General features: G+C 36.2%; 1 protein-coding gene across 2 annotated transcripts in view; it reads left to right on the top strand.

The window, feature by feature from the left end:
• The window catches only part of CNTN5 (contactin 5), a 576470-nt gene that overhangs the window by 547887 nt on the left and 13205 nt on the right, over positions 1-15378 (top strand). For both annotated transcript variants that reach the window (XM_056493993.1, XM_056494003.1), the window contains exons 19-21: positions 3612-3682; positions 4153-4387; positions 15077-15186. In XM_056493993.1, the coding sequence (XP_056349968.1) occupies positions 3612-3682; positions 4153-4387; positions 15077-15186 (416 nt within the window). The remainder of the gene's footprint in view (positions 1-3611; positions 3683-4152; positions 4388-15076; positions 15187-15378) is intronic.

Below are 15378 nucleotides of genomic sequence, written 5' to 3' on the forward strand. Positions count from 1 at the left end.
CATTTTTAAAAATCTGTTGAAAAGACTGAATGTTAAAAAGAGCATGAACTGGATTACAAGCACTTTCATTTTTCCAGGTTCAGTGTGATATTTTCCATTTTAGTATGAGAGGAATCTAGAGGAATCTAGTTCAGAACCTTTTTTTTTAGTCCATTCACTGATGTAAAAGCATGGAGTGTAAAACTTCTTTTAAACAAAATACATATTTATTTTCTTTAGAAAATTAGAACAAAAATAATAATTTCGGATTAAAATTTTAAATCTCTGTAAACTCAAGGTGAAATACTCTCATCTCTCTTTATAGTTTTAATTTTTCTATTTTTAAAAACTGAAGCAAAATACAAATTATATATTATTTCAAAGTCAAATTGTTCTGATTCATTTGTTATAATGCAAAAATTAAATATTTAATAAGTATTAATATTTTTCTCAGAACTGAGTGCTAAAAATCTTTTAATCAGTTTATCATTGCAGTCCACCATTTGTGTTTAAAAAATAAGCAACAAACATAAACTAAAAAAACACCACAGATAATCCATCAGCCAAGAAGACTGAAGAGAAAGGAATTTTTAAAATCTGGTTAAATCACCATAAAGTCTAGAGTAATTTTCAAAATTTGGACACCATGAAGATCTAGAAGGAAAGTGAACATCTACCCCATTTGTTTGTGGTTTCATAGCTACAGTATTACCCATCATTTCAAAATCTTCCCCATTGAAATGTTTTACATTTAAATAAAGGTTTAAAAGAGATAGATGGCACCTTCAGCATTTTTCAGCACTTTATAACCACTGTTCCTATACATAAAACCCTCAGCCACAGCAATTCTGTGTATATATTTTGTCCTAAATTAAAACTCTGCTTTTCATCCATATTTAGCTTGTAATGATAAGATACACATGAATTATTAAACAGTTGTCATGGCTTCATGTATAAGCTTTATCCTCCCATATCACCTTTTCTTCATTTATATCTTAAGTATCTTGTCAAATGCTTTGTAGGACTGCTGAGGGCTACATTCTCTGTGCCTGCTCTTAGAGAAAAAGTTAATGGGTTTTTTGTTTGGTTTAGAAGAGATAAGTTTTAATAGAGTTTAATTTGATCTTCATTTCCAGCATATTGCAGTAATTTCATGAAAACAGAAAACAGTAAGAAAAAAAATCCTGCTGTTTGCATTCAAATCAAACTCCTGGCATATTCATTTCAAGGTTTTTCGTGCTAAGTGCAGGGGTGTATTTATTCAGAAAGAAAATTATCAAACTTCTCAACTTTGATAAACCCTAAACAGAAGAGGCCCTAATGTCCTTGTTCCCCAGGCACATATATCCTGTTTCCAGGGCTAAGATTAGGCATCATATTTGTGTATTTGGTGCAAGTGCACCTCCATGAGTGCCACTGCTGAGAACTAACTGCATAAAGATTGGGAAGTCATTAATTGCATGGCAACAAACTTGGGCCATGAGACAGTAAATTCAAATACAACATTGATATAAAGGAGGAGGTGCTGAAAGCATGGCTAATGTACAGCCTTGGTGCCTGGCAAAAAATGTTTTCTTTTAATAGTTTTCTTCACTTAATAGTTACTCATTTCAAACTGTCTCCCTCTAACTGTGTATCCTCTGTTTTGCTGCAGTGCAGAGGAAATTTATTCTTTTGACACATTTATTCTTTTAATGGTTATTCATTTGAAAGAGTTTCACTGTGAGAGTGTACATTTTAGTTTTGTGCAAAAGAAATTCATCCTTTTGACAGTTTTATTCTTTTAACGTTTATTCATTTAAATAGGGCCACAGTCTGCAATGCTGTTAACAAGAAAACTCTGGAAAGAGGGTGCTGCAGGTTAAATAAGTCCATCATGTTGGATGCTTCAAAGGAGTACAGCATACTCTCTCATTTCTAATGTGGCAGGCACCTACATAAAAACTCCATTTGTCTCCATAATTTACTCGAAAATACCTTAGAGAGGCAAGAGAAAAATGGGTGCTAAACAAGGCTTAAATATGCTCCATTAGAGATGGCATCATAATTTTTGGATGTTAATTAAGTGTCAGATGAGGCTTCAGCTGCATCTTTTCATGCTAGAACATTCATCACACTGTTGCACATTGATTGTATTCTCTCTACTTCTTTTTTTAAAGCCAGAGGGAAATTCTGTTTCTGAAAGGAAAACTTCATTACCTTTTTCCATGTCAAAGGGAGGCAGGCAGGCAGGCAGGCAGGCAAGGAAGGAAAGGAAGGAAGGAAGGAAGGAAGGAAGGAAGGAAGGAAGGAAGGAAGGAAGGAAGGAAGGAAGGAAGGAAGGAAGGAAGGAAGGAAGGAAGGAAGGAAGGAAGGAGGGAACCATATTTACCATATGAATACAGGTTTATTAGAGAGAACTTAGAAATCTCCCCTATCTGTCTGCTAAGAGCTACAGATGAAATAGGACCTGCCTCATTTCCAATAGTATGAATAAAAATCAATCCCTGAGCTTTTTAGGGTTGCATCATTTATGAGGAAAAGTAGAATCGGTTTTCTCTCCTTTATAGGGGAGTTCAGGGTTCAAAAAGTGACTACTCAAATGTATTCTGAAGTCTTAGGATCTAATAAAAACTGCATTTTCATTGAACTCAAGCTAGCAATGGCACAGGAAACAGAGAGGACTACGTACATCTATTTATATGTATTTTCTTTTGTACAGTTCAAAGGCACAGTGCTACTCACTAAAAAAGCTAAACAACATCCCATAGGGTCTAAACACTTAACAGCTCACAGTGCATTTCTACCAATGGGCTATACTGCTGTAAAGAGAAAATTGAAAGTTTGTATCTTAGGACAAATTTAATCAAATAGACAATGCAAGTATTGCCTCCTCACAGTAAATAAATGCCAGACTTTGGCCATTTGAGAGGAGTTTCATTAGAGGCACTAAACAAGGCAAAAAAATTATATAATTCCTATAGAACAACTGACATTTCTTTTTTTGCAAAATATAATAATCCAGATAAAAATGATGATGACAGTTATAATTTACTTTAAAGAATTGTATCCATTGTTCATGTGCTTTAAAGCTGCAATGATGAGCTCAATTTTTCAAGAACTGTGGGTAGTACTGCTTCCAGCATTTTTCAAGAAATCATGAGGGATGTATGAGGTTGGTTACTTTAAAGTTTCTGAAAGTTTGCTCCCTGGTAGAGCAATAAAAATTAGATTTACAATAATTAAAACATTCTAAATCACTAAAAAAAATCAGAAAAATAATGGAATAATTGTTATGTCCCAAGATTTTACCTGAAATCTGAAATATGTCAGGTTTTCTGGCATATCAAGTTGTTTGTTCAAAAAAGATTTACCAATCTACAAAAGATCTGGTGCATAAGCAGTTTTTATTGCAATATTATTTTCATTCTCAGTTTATGCTTTGTTTCATTTTTCTAGCTTGTATGTGCAACTCTCTGAAATGAAGCTTGAGCAAATTTTCTTTACCACAGAGTGCTGTGTTTTTATTTCTGTTCTGATTTAACAGTCTCATGTCTTCTGCAGCAACCTATTACCATGGGGAAAACGTCAATAACTTGGATATTCTGTTTTGTTTTGTTTTGTTTTGTTTTGTTTCTGCTTTTTGCACACAGTGCCAAAGACACCTCCAGCTAACGTCAGTGGCAGAAGCGGAAGGAGACATGAATTAGTAATAGCATGGGAGGTAAGGGATTCTGTTTAAAGGTTTTGTTTCATGTTAACTTCTTTGAGGCCAAAGTAAAGAGTACTCTACTGGGGTTTCCTTACAAAAAATCTTGTCAACACATGGACACAAAATACTACTCTTAAATATGTTCTAAAATTTCAAAGTGCAGTGGATTTTCATGAGGTTTGAGTAGAAGATATTATAGCATCAGCTCCAAACTTCTACTAATTCATCAGGCTTTTCTTCCTGTTCTACTGTTTGGGTTTATTTCATTTTGCTGGATCTTATGAAAACACCAGATGAAATAATAGCTAAGAGAAAAGAAGGAAAGATTTGTAAAATTTTTTGAACAGTTAGGTCAGGAAACTCTTTTTGGAAAAGAGTCCTTATGAGCACAGGTATGGTAAGTAAAATCCTATAATGGAACTGTGACTTTTTTCTAAATTAGTAAAACTATAGTAAATAAGTTTCTGAACTTAATTTTTCAGCCAGTGTCAGAAGAGTTTCAGAGTGGAGAAGGATTTGGATATATTGTTGCCTTCAGACCCAATGGAACGCGTGGCTGGAAAGAAAAAATGGTGACATCTTCAGATGCCTCAAAATTCATCTACAGAGATGAAAGTGTGCCACCTCTGACTCCTTTTGAGGTGAAAGTTGGTGTTTACAACAACAAAGGAGATGGTCCCTTCAGCCCTATTGTGGTCATCTGCTCAGCTGAAGGAGGTCAGTTCAACATGGGGGTAAATTGCATATTGTGAACTGTATTAAGCCTTTTATATATAAAGCATCCTCTTATAATGCACTTTTAAAACCCTAATTATAAATGTCTTTGCAGAAGTGCTAAGTAGCATTAAACAGGTTTTTCAGAGAAAGAAGTGAGCTAACTTGCCAAGATTACCTAGAAAGCAAATTACAAAATTTAGAATAGACTTCAAGCCACATCAGTCACCATTAAAAAAAAATAAAAATGGTTCACCTTTCATATGACATCATTAGCCTTAATTTTGGACAGGGTTTCTTTAGCACTGATAAAAGAAAGGATGCTATTTTCTAATGTTTCTGAGATGCATGATCCTTTTTTTGATGGGTTAATCAGACAACAGCTCAAAGAATAAATAAATTCACTTATGAATGTTCATTTCCTAGTTAATGCATCCTAAAAGTGCACAGAAATAAATTTTGTTATAATTTTTATTTCATTAGTAGAAAGTTCTGACTTTGCATTAATGTCCCAGACTTTAATGGGAATTATAGGAATATCTCCCAAGAACAAATGAAAAATATTTCTTGAAAATTTCTATTGAGAGTTGCTATAAATTCTAAACAGAATTTTGAGGGGCAGAAAAGAACCAAACAGAAACAACCAACAAGCACTAATAGGTACTAGTAAAAGAAGTTGTTCTGTTTTGACAGAACCCAATGTATGGAACTTTCCACACACAAAAAAAAAAAAAAAGGCAAATAAATGTTATCCACAAGAATATTTTCAGAAGCTCCATTATTGAAATTCATAAACATCATTTTTTCTTTAATATAATGAGTTATTCTACTGTCTCCTATTAAGGGAATAAAATTAGTAGAGTCCTAGTGCAGATGAGAAGAATTTCATACTCTCACCATGAAAAAGAAATGTGAAGATAATATTTCATATGAAGCTGGAAAACATTAAATGTTATTTCATACTAACCCAAAATAATATAAATTTGGAACCATGATGCATCAAACATTGTCTACTACTATTGTCTCACAGTAATTACAGAGGTTGGAGCTGCTGGTTTTGCTAAAAGGAGACCCAGTAATTTGGTTTTTTCCACTTTTTGAATCAGGATTACCAAGTAATACCAAATATTTTTATAAAAACAATTGCATTTTAAAATGTAAAAATTGCACAGTACACCTTAAAAATCATACAGTTGAAAAATTCCTCAATGAAAATTGATCCTGTGAGACCAATTGTGATTTTTTAAAAATAATTTCATACTCTAAGCAGAAAATTCTTTGCAAATAAAGTTTAGCAGAGGAAGGAAGACAAATACTTTATGTTTTTTTAGTATCAAAACCTATTTTAACAAAAAGCTGAATGCTGAATTGTAATAATGCATCCTTATACTTCTGTTTGATATTTGGACAAGATAGGAAATAGAAAAATTAGTAATATTTAAACAATTTTTTCTATCAGTTCTTTTAAAATATGAGGTTTAAAAATTGTCTTAATAGAATATTAAAATTAACTTTCTATAGAAACCAACTTTTCTGATTTTAATTCAGTAACTTGAAAGTGCCTATCCATTATAGCTTTGCTAATTCATTCTTTGTATGTGTCTGTACATGTGGGCCTAAATATTTTACAAGACTTATATTTCAGGCAAAATATGGGATGCTGTGACATTACAGTACAAAATTAATTTATAAAAAGCTTTCCTCCAGAAAAGATCAAGGTAATATCCTGAGAATTTAAAGGAGTAATGAAACAGTTTATTACAGCTAAATTCTGGGCAATATGAAGATTGAGGACAATAGACATTGCAGTGTGCAATGAAAATGGGGAACTGCTTTGAAAGAGATATGGGCTGTCATGCCTAAGGAGCTAAACAACTGAAAGTACAATTTTTCAAGGATTTCTGTTAAGAGTAGATATTAAATAACAATTGACAGTACAATATATTATGGTCCCAGGGCTGATCCAGCAAACCTTTAGCTTACTTGCTTTTCATCACACATCCAATTCACTCAGCAAACATCTAGAGAAAGAAATTATTAAAAATTAAGGCTTTATATTACATATTACAAGTTTTTTCACATCTACAAAAGGATCTACAATTGTTTAATGGCATATCAAATTTGTCTAAGGAAGTCTAAAACGTTGCCTCTGCTAAGCACACTGGAAGAAACAGTTTTTATAGGACAGATTCTGAACCATGAAAAGATCTGATGTTTATTAAAAATGAATGCATCTCCTGTATGACCATGAGAGCTTATTGTGTGCTTTCTGATTCACATTCAGAGCCCTTTTGAGTGGCTCTGACTTGTTCTTAAGCAAGCAGCTTGGCAGGTGGTGTTGAGTAAAGTGTTCTCTCAGTGACCACAACAGACTGCCCTGTGATTGCATAAAGTGGTTCTGTCTGGGGAAAGGGGCTTAAAACATTGCCTTCTAAGTTACAGAACTCCAAAATTTGGCCAAAACACTGAGCATTTTCTCAGAAGTAAATAGAGTGACTAATATTTTTCTGTCTATTAAGTCAGATCATATAAAAGAATCATAAAATGATTTGGGTTGGAAGATACCTTAAATATCATCAAGTTTTAACACACTCTGCTGTGGGCAGAGAGCCTTCCACTATCCAAGTTGCTCAAAGCCCCATCCAACCTGGCCTTGAACATTTCCAGGGGTGGGGGAAGAAGACTTACATCTTCTCTGGGCAGCCTGTTCCTGGTCTCACTAACCTCACAGTAATTAATTTATGTCTAATCTAAATCTCTCCTCTTTTAGTTTAAATCCATTCCCCCTTGTCCTGTTACTATGAGCCTGTGTAAGGTATCTCTGCCTTTTTTATAAGCCTCCTGTCAGTACTGGAAGACTCACAGACAGTCTCACTGGGGCTTTCTCCTCTCCAGGCTGAACAGCCCCAACCCTCTCAGCCTGTCTTCACAGGAGAGGTGCTCCAGCCCTCTGATAACTTCATGTCCCTCCTCTGGACCTCCTTTAGCAGGTCCCACATATTTCTTGTGCTGGCCCCAGAGCTGATGCAGCACTGCAGGTGGGGTCTCAGCAGAGCAGAGGGGCAGAATCCCCTCCCTGCCCTGCTGCCCACCTGCTTTGACACAGCCCAGGACACGTTTGGCTTTCTGGGCTGGGAGTGCTCACTGAGAGCTCATGTCCAGCTTTTCATCCATGACAACTCACAACTTCTTCTCTTCATGGCTGCTCTCAATTAGTTCTTCTCCCAAGCTGTGTTTGTGTTTGAGACTGCCCCACCTGAGGTGCAGAACCTTGTACTTGGCCTTGTTAAACCTCATGGGGTTCCCATGGCCCACTTCTATAGCTTGTCCAGGTCCCTCTGGGTGGCATCCCACCCTTCAGGAGCTTCTTCACCAGTTGCTGCACTCAGCTTGGTGTCATCTGCAAACTTGCTGAAGGTGCCCTTGATCTCACTGTCCATGTCCTTGATAAAGATATTGAAGGGCACTGGTCCCAAGGCAGAGCCCTGATGGACACCACTTGTCACCAGCCTCCACCTGGACAGAGACCCAACAGGTATTTAGAAGACAGAATTACACCAATGGGTGCTAAAACATCAATGATAGTGGCGATCCAAACTTGAAGGGGCAAGAAGGTCATAGGTATTTTAAGACCTTTTTCCTGTTTCACCAGTCTTTTGACTTCATAAAAATCATCACCAGAATATAATTCGTGGGAAAGACTGTCCAGGAGTTAAAAGTGCAGATGAATGTAATGGAAGAATAGAGAATAGAATGGAGAATCAGTTTAAAAGTTTGTGCAAAACTAGACGTAAAACCCACAGAGAAAAAAAAAAAGCAAATATATGTGTGACTCTCTGGAAAAGATGTCTGAATTCAGTAGGAAAGTTTGAAGGAGGAAACTTTCCTGGAAAACTTAGGAAAGGAAAAAAAGCAAGTAATCAGAGAGAAAAGAAGAGAAATAGATGTCTCATGTAGTGATGATAAAAAGGATCATGAGAGCCAGGAAGCTGTTCTGAAGAGGGAATGAGGATGATGCTCAGAAGATGCAGGATAGAAAAAACATGCACAATTACCTCAATAATAATTCTTCTGCAGAGCAAAAGGAGACAGCAGACTTTTCTAGCTGCAGGGAAGGACAAGCCTGAACCTTACACGAAGGAAAACTTTAATAAAAGAAATGAGAGCACAGAAAATAAGGCTACCTGCCAGGAGAAAGGTTACAGTGTGCAGGCCTGAGAGTGAAAAGGATCATGAACAGAGCAGAGAGAAATCTTCTGGCCATACTTTCTGTCAGGAAAATAAGGTATCAGATTCTTACTAGAAAATACTAAAACAGGTACAGATGATTTTTATCCACAGATGAAAAAAATTGTAAAGGCACTAGGCACTGAAAATAAAGCAAAGAACAGAAGCAATCGTAGCACTGTTTGTTACTACATAAGCATTTATGCATTCTCTTTTATTGATGACTACATTCCACCTAAATACTGAAATGCTAAGAATTCCAAGGTTACTAATGCAAGCTTTCAGTATTAAGGAATACCATATGCAATCTCTATGTGTGGCTTTAATTCACTGGAAAATGAAAACTGGGGACATCACAAATATAGGAGAAGGAAATAAGAGTGTGAAGGTGGCAAGAGGATGGAAAAGGTTGTGCTGAAAACACAAAAAAAGTGATGGCCAGGATGCCTTTCTTTAGCAGGCATGGCTACACAAATGAGCTACACAGGAAAGACAAAATAAAAGTAAGAAGCTGGGTGTCATAACATGCTGATAACATACCAGAAAATACAAAATCAGTGCTTGGATAAAACAGAATAACCTTGTGTTCCTTGGAATTTTGGAAAAGGACAATTAAAAAAACTGGAAGTCAAGCTAGAGGTTAATTGCTGATTGCCCTGATCAATTTGGATGCTGAGAAAGAGCTTTCTAATTGTTGAAAAATATGAAAGAATGCTGTTATTTATGAGAGAATTTAGCTGTTCAGAGTAGTTTGGATAGTAAAAACTAATTAGTAAGGACTAATGACCTTGTGTTCTGGCTCTGCTAATTAGCAGATTCTTTATCCAGGACTAAGTGAGAAGAAATAACAACACAATAGCCTTGTTCTGATGAATAATTAAGACACTATAGAAAACCTGACCATAACAAATAAGAGTGGAACACATCATAATTAAAAAGCAGGACATTATTTTATTAACTGGAATTAACAATTGAAACTGGAAATAGAAGTTTGTTGTGCCAAACATATAACACATATTTGAAGTTTATACTGCAAGGAATGGTACATTTCTGAAACATCTGAGGATCTATAGATGTACCCTTTAAAAGATATTCAGAATAAGTAAAAGGCATACACAATACAATCCAAGTAATGAAAAGATTTTTTTATTAGTTAGGAAAGTATATAAGGCACGAAAAATTGAATTAAATAAGGAATTGATGTTGAATATAATCAAGGAATGGACAACAGTAATCAAAAACTTTAGAATTTATTTTAAATAAATTAGATTATATAGACAGGATAGCTAATAAGAACATGAAAGGGAAAAATTTTACATCTGTAGTGAAAACTTCTGGTATTGTCAATTATTGGAAATTCAACCCTTTTCAAACTAAACAATTCAGAATTTGCTATTCATATGTACCATAAATAAAATTTGATCTGTTTTTCTACTCACAGAGATGGGGTAGACATTACCCACAGGAAAGACTCAAATGTTTTAGTTTGCATCAGGGCATTACTCTGCTAAAACTGTCACATCCTGGGGCTGCACAAATGGCTCAGGGTCAACACAGATGATGGTGACAGTGTAATGCCACAGACAGCTGTATGGCCATGTTCAGGCAGGTGCCTTGTCCCTGTTTAGTTTACAAATACAGGTGCAGCCTAAAAGCTGCAGGATAAATATGAATTACAGTACATTACTACAGTATGGAAATAGATGAGAATATAAAAGGAAATAGAAGCAAGTTTCTGGGAACCCAACTGGTTTCAAGATGAGTTAGGTCTTTTATGAAGAGGGGTTTTTTGGTTAATGATTGTCATAATGGGTGATATAGGATCAGTTCTGTTCATTTCAGTATCTAATTTCTCCTTCAGGCATTGACAGAATCATATGTACAACAATTGAAAGATCTATAATTTTGATAAATGGAGTAGTGAATACTACTAAAAACTTCTATACAGGAAATAGAAAGCCCTGAGCAATACAGGTTACAGCTTGAAGACTCTCACACTTACTGTTTAAAACCTCCTGAGGGACCCCAGATGCACTTCTGTAATACATACAAGATGCAATGATACTGCACAGAGCTTTTGTTCTTGCTTTTTATGGATAGATTTGTGGTAATTCATTGAGCCAATGGAGATCCAAAGCTCTCAGATATCTGAAAGGCAAAGGACCATACAAAAGCCATTGCAATTTTGTTTCTCCATATTTAGACATATAAATTGCTATTTTCATTGAGAGGAAATATTATGCAATTTCACACCTTTGAATAAAGCCTTAATGTCTTCAATTAAAATCTTAAACTCATTAAGTTAAATCCTGTGATTCAGCTAGAGCTGAGCTACTTGGGGCTTAGGTGAACCTGAGAACTAATTGGCAGATTAGCTGTAAACTACAGAGGGTTATTTCCTGATTCTGCCAGATGATCTGTCTGGAGAGATCCTGTGAGAGCCCAGCTAGAGCTGTCTCCAATGAGTTTTAAGGAATGAAATCACAATCCTGGCATGCAGGAGTTTATTAAGCACTCTGTGACTAATGGCTCTAGCCCCATGGGAAGCAATGTGCAATCAATGTAATGGGCACATCCCCTCTCTGCTGAGGGCTACTGTCTGCCAGGTCACCTGATGGAAATGAACCATTGTGTTCATGAAGAATGGCAACACTCCTCTGGTAAATTCTTCGTGGAGCAAGGCAGCTCCTTATTCCCAGGTGACACTCTGCTTTGTAATAAATCTGGATTATTCCATTGGGAAAGGAGAGCCACAGCAGGATGTGCACTGTGAGAAAGTGTGCAGGAGAGCATCATTACAGGAGAAGGTTGCAGAAGTTCTACCCAACAAGTAAGAGTATTTCAGCACTAAATCAAAATTGTTCAGGGCAGAGGTCTTCACTTATAGCTCATTCCAACACACTTCAAATTTTTCTCTGTTTTAAAGTCTTCTGCAAAGACACTAGTCAGAGAAAAGGTGAAAACAGAAAGGGCTTGTGGAAAAGTGAGAATTCCTAAGGCCTGGAAATAGTAATCTTGTTTCTGCTATTGTGGAAATCAGATATTTTTTCCCTTTCGAGCACAAGCTTCTGGAGAAAATTCTATATCCTGCAGACAGACATTTCACTGCAGATCTGGTGGAGGACCCCATTTCTCAGGAACAGAAAAAGTTCACTGATTTGGAAGATAGCCTGTGTAGCTATTTCTAGCAAGCACCACTTTCTTTACCTGCAGGTTGACACAAGAAGGATGAATTTTCCTGATTTTCCTTCTGATATATCTCTTGTGGATTTTTCCACAGAGAGACATTATCACAGAAATAGATCCTGGCTGAAATCCCAAAATCTCAGCTATAAAGAACTGCCTGCAGTCATAATGCAATTGCTCAGACTGAGGTTCTTAACTTCAAATAAGAGCTCAAATTTTGAGTAAGACTACTTTGTAAAAATCCTTTTTGGAATCAAAATAAGAACTGAACAGATATGAAGTGATTGGTTGAGTAGTCCTGAATGAGGCTCTGTTCCACAGAAGAATTAAAACAACACAAATTTGAGTAGTCTCTTGGACTTGTTTTTTAAGGTAGATCACATGGAAATCCTTAAGGATGAATATTTCAGGAAAACTGATCAGCTTGCAGTCATAAACAGGTACAACCCACTGAGGGCTAGTAACTGATTCTTTTCTTTACTTTCCAGTGTCAAAATTCAGGATTCCCTCTCTGAACATTAGCAATAAAATTAGTGTAAATGCATGTCCTGCCATTTTACAGCCATCCCAAAGACAGACCTATTAATCATGTTTCTTTAAAGTGTGATTGCAGTACAGAGGTAGGCAGTGTCATTCCATGGACATTGCACACAGCCTTATGAGCATCTGTTGCACTGCATCTTTAATTCAAACAGGGAATATTAAAGAGACTATTAAAGATGGCCTTTTTTCTTTTTTCAGGGCTATGACCTTAGGTAGACACCTATAGGTTTAGCATAAATTACATGATCTGAAGAAAATCATATGATTACAACATCAGTGACCATAATAGAAAAAGCTAATGAGCCTATCAAACTTATCATTAGTTTTAGACACAGAGAATAAAGCATGACATTGGAGTGAACCACAGACTGTATTATATCACCAGAAATTATATGGTCCTCATCGTATCGGAATCAATAAAAAATGCTATTTAGTTTCCAAAAACTTTCAGACAGTCATAATATATCTTATTCCCAAATATATAATTTCTGTTGTTTTGCTGAACACTATTCTCAGTGCCTAATATCAGTGAAACTGCAGTGAATTATTTCTGAATATGTGAGAAATACATTTTCTCCACATAAAAAATCCAAACTATTTCTGCTCCATTTGTTCAAAACAATTTTTTAAAATACCAGAAAATATTCTATGTTTCTATTCAAGCACTGTATAAACCACTCCTAGTGAATGCTATGAAGAGGAAATGATACCTGCAATTATAGAAAATGTAAAGTCTGCCAACCAACATTTTGTGTACATCTCAAATTATTTATCCTACTGCAATCTTTTCTGACAACAAGGTAATTGCTTCAATAATACAAAAACCAGAAAATAGCTTTTGCCACACAAATCTTAGTAGTACATAAAACAGAAAGCAGGATGTAACTGTTGAACAGAAAATCATATTATGAGCAATATTTCTTCATAATGCAATTCTTTCAGTATTGAATTCGAAAGATCATTTCTCTTATTCCTGAACATATTTTTTTTTATTCTTTATTACCTAAAATGTTCCAAACATATTTTATACTTCTTAGTAATACTCACTGTTGGCAAACACCACTTTGTATCACATCAGAATTACTTCTTTTCTTCATATGTAAATTACAAAGAGATCAAAAACGAGTAACAGACATTAAAAGTCTGACATCAAAAAGGATGAAAAGTTTGTATGAGCCCAGCTAAAAATATTTGTAGGGCAACAGTGCCAGAGCAACATCTGCAGAGAAAGGAGGGTAGCTGATGAGTCAACAGTGTTATTAGGTATCTTACCTGTTAGGTGGTTTGATTACTGATAAAAATATATAGTTTTATTTCAGGCTGTTCTGTTTGTTTTCTGTAACCCTGTTAAACAAGTCCCCAAAGCCCCATTTTTTAGAAAGCTCTTTGGTGGGCCTCCCTATGACATAAAACCAAGACCTCTGCCTGCCCTTCAGGAACAGATCAACACATTAGAAATGTAAGGAGGAACATTAGACCAAGGAGGAAATCACAGGTTCTGTGACTAGAGGGGAATGTGAATTCACATTTTTTCTGAGTAAGTGAACTATACCAGAAAGGTGGAGAAATACCCTATTGTGTGCTGCACAGTATACATAGAAGCCTTACCTCCACAGCTTATCTTTAAGAAAGTTTTCAGTCATATTTAAGTAATAAAGCAAAAGACCCACAAGATTTCCTTGCCTCATGTCCCAGCTTCATACGAGACAATTTTGGACACTCATCACTCCCAGCATACTGTAACAGGTGATAGAACTGAGTGTGGGGTATTCAACAGCCTCTCATGGCAAATACCTGGGAAGATTTACTCAACTTCCCAAGCACTGAAAGAAGCTGGACCCCTGTAAAGCATTCATTGATGTGAAAGTACAAGGGCAAACATGCCTGTGACAGCACTGTTGGGCAAACAGTGGTATGTAAAGCATCCTACAGCCTCCAGTGAGCACCCTGGCCATGCCCCAGCATCACCAAAGGGTGCCCAGCCAGGCTGGGGGACAAAAGGATCCTCCGTTCCAGATAATTGGGAGGTCAGGATTGCAGAATATGTTATTAACAGCACAGAAAAAGCACAGACAGAGGGCCAGTGGTAACAAACACAGGTAATCAGAGGGACAAACCTTAGGTCTTGGTGCCTTTATAAAAACGTGCACCACAGCCCTAAAACAGTAAATGCTTCACAGCAGAGAATGTTGCACATCCCAAGCACTGTGATTTCGAGGATATAACAGCATAGTCCTAAAAAAAAATCTTTCACATAGCATTTCACTGTAGCACTGGGTATCACTTCCTACTCACTATTGCCCCAGGGCAGGACTAACTTAGCACCCCAGCAAGGTATTGCTCATCCTGAGCTGACAGAATGGCACTAAGAAGCCACAAATAGAATGAATGCTCCATTTACTGCTGCAGTTGGGGCTTTGAAAGGGGTATGTGGAGGCAGGGGACACATACACAAATATTAAAGCTTTTTTAAAAAATCACAAACAGGAGATTCTTTCACAGTTTGCTGCACCCATCATCAGTGATGAGATATTGATGTAGCATGACACAAATAAAGAAATACAACAATAATAATCTCTTCATCTTGTTCAGGTTTTCATGTTCCCCCTAAGTGTCATACCTTCTTGTGAGTACTAAGGTAGAATAAAGGAAGTAAATGGCAGTTTCAGAGAGAGTGTTTTTGATAAATACAAGCTGTTACAGTGGAGGTTTATTGTTTCATTTTTCTTAATACAGAACCCACTGCTGCTCCCATCGATGTCAAAGCCACGAGTTTGTCTGTATCAGAGATTCTTGTTGCGTGGAAACATATTAAAGAGAGTCTAGGAAGACCACAGGGATTCGAGGTATGAACACAGAATATCATAATGAGAAGTCTTGTTGCTTTTGCAAGTATTGTGTTCTGTTAACATGTGCAGCAGTGAAACTTCAGTAGGAATTATGCTCATTTTAGCTGTGGAATAACAATCACAGCTGTAGCACCGGAACATTTTGTATTTATTTGTGCTTGAAAACAGTTCAACACTAGTCCTTATAAC

Source organism: Oenanthe melanoleuca, chromosome 1 (assembly GCF_029582105.1).
Source record: "Oenanthe melanoleuca isolate GR-GAL-2019-014 chromosome 1, OMel1.0, whole genome shotgun sequence".
Classification (NCBI taxonomy): Eukaryota; Metazoa; Chordata; class Aves; order Passeriformes; family Muscicapidae; genus Oenanthe; species Oenanthe melanoleuca.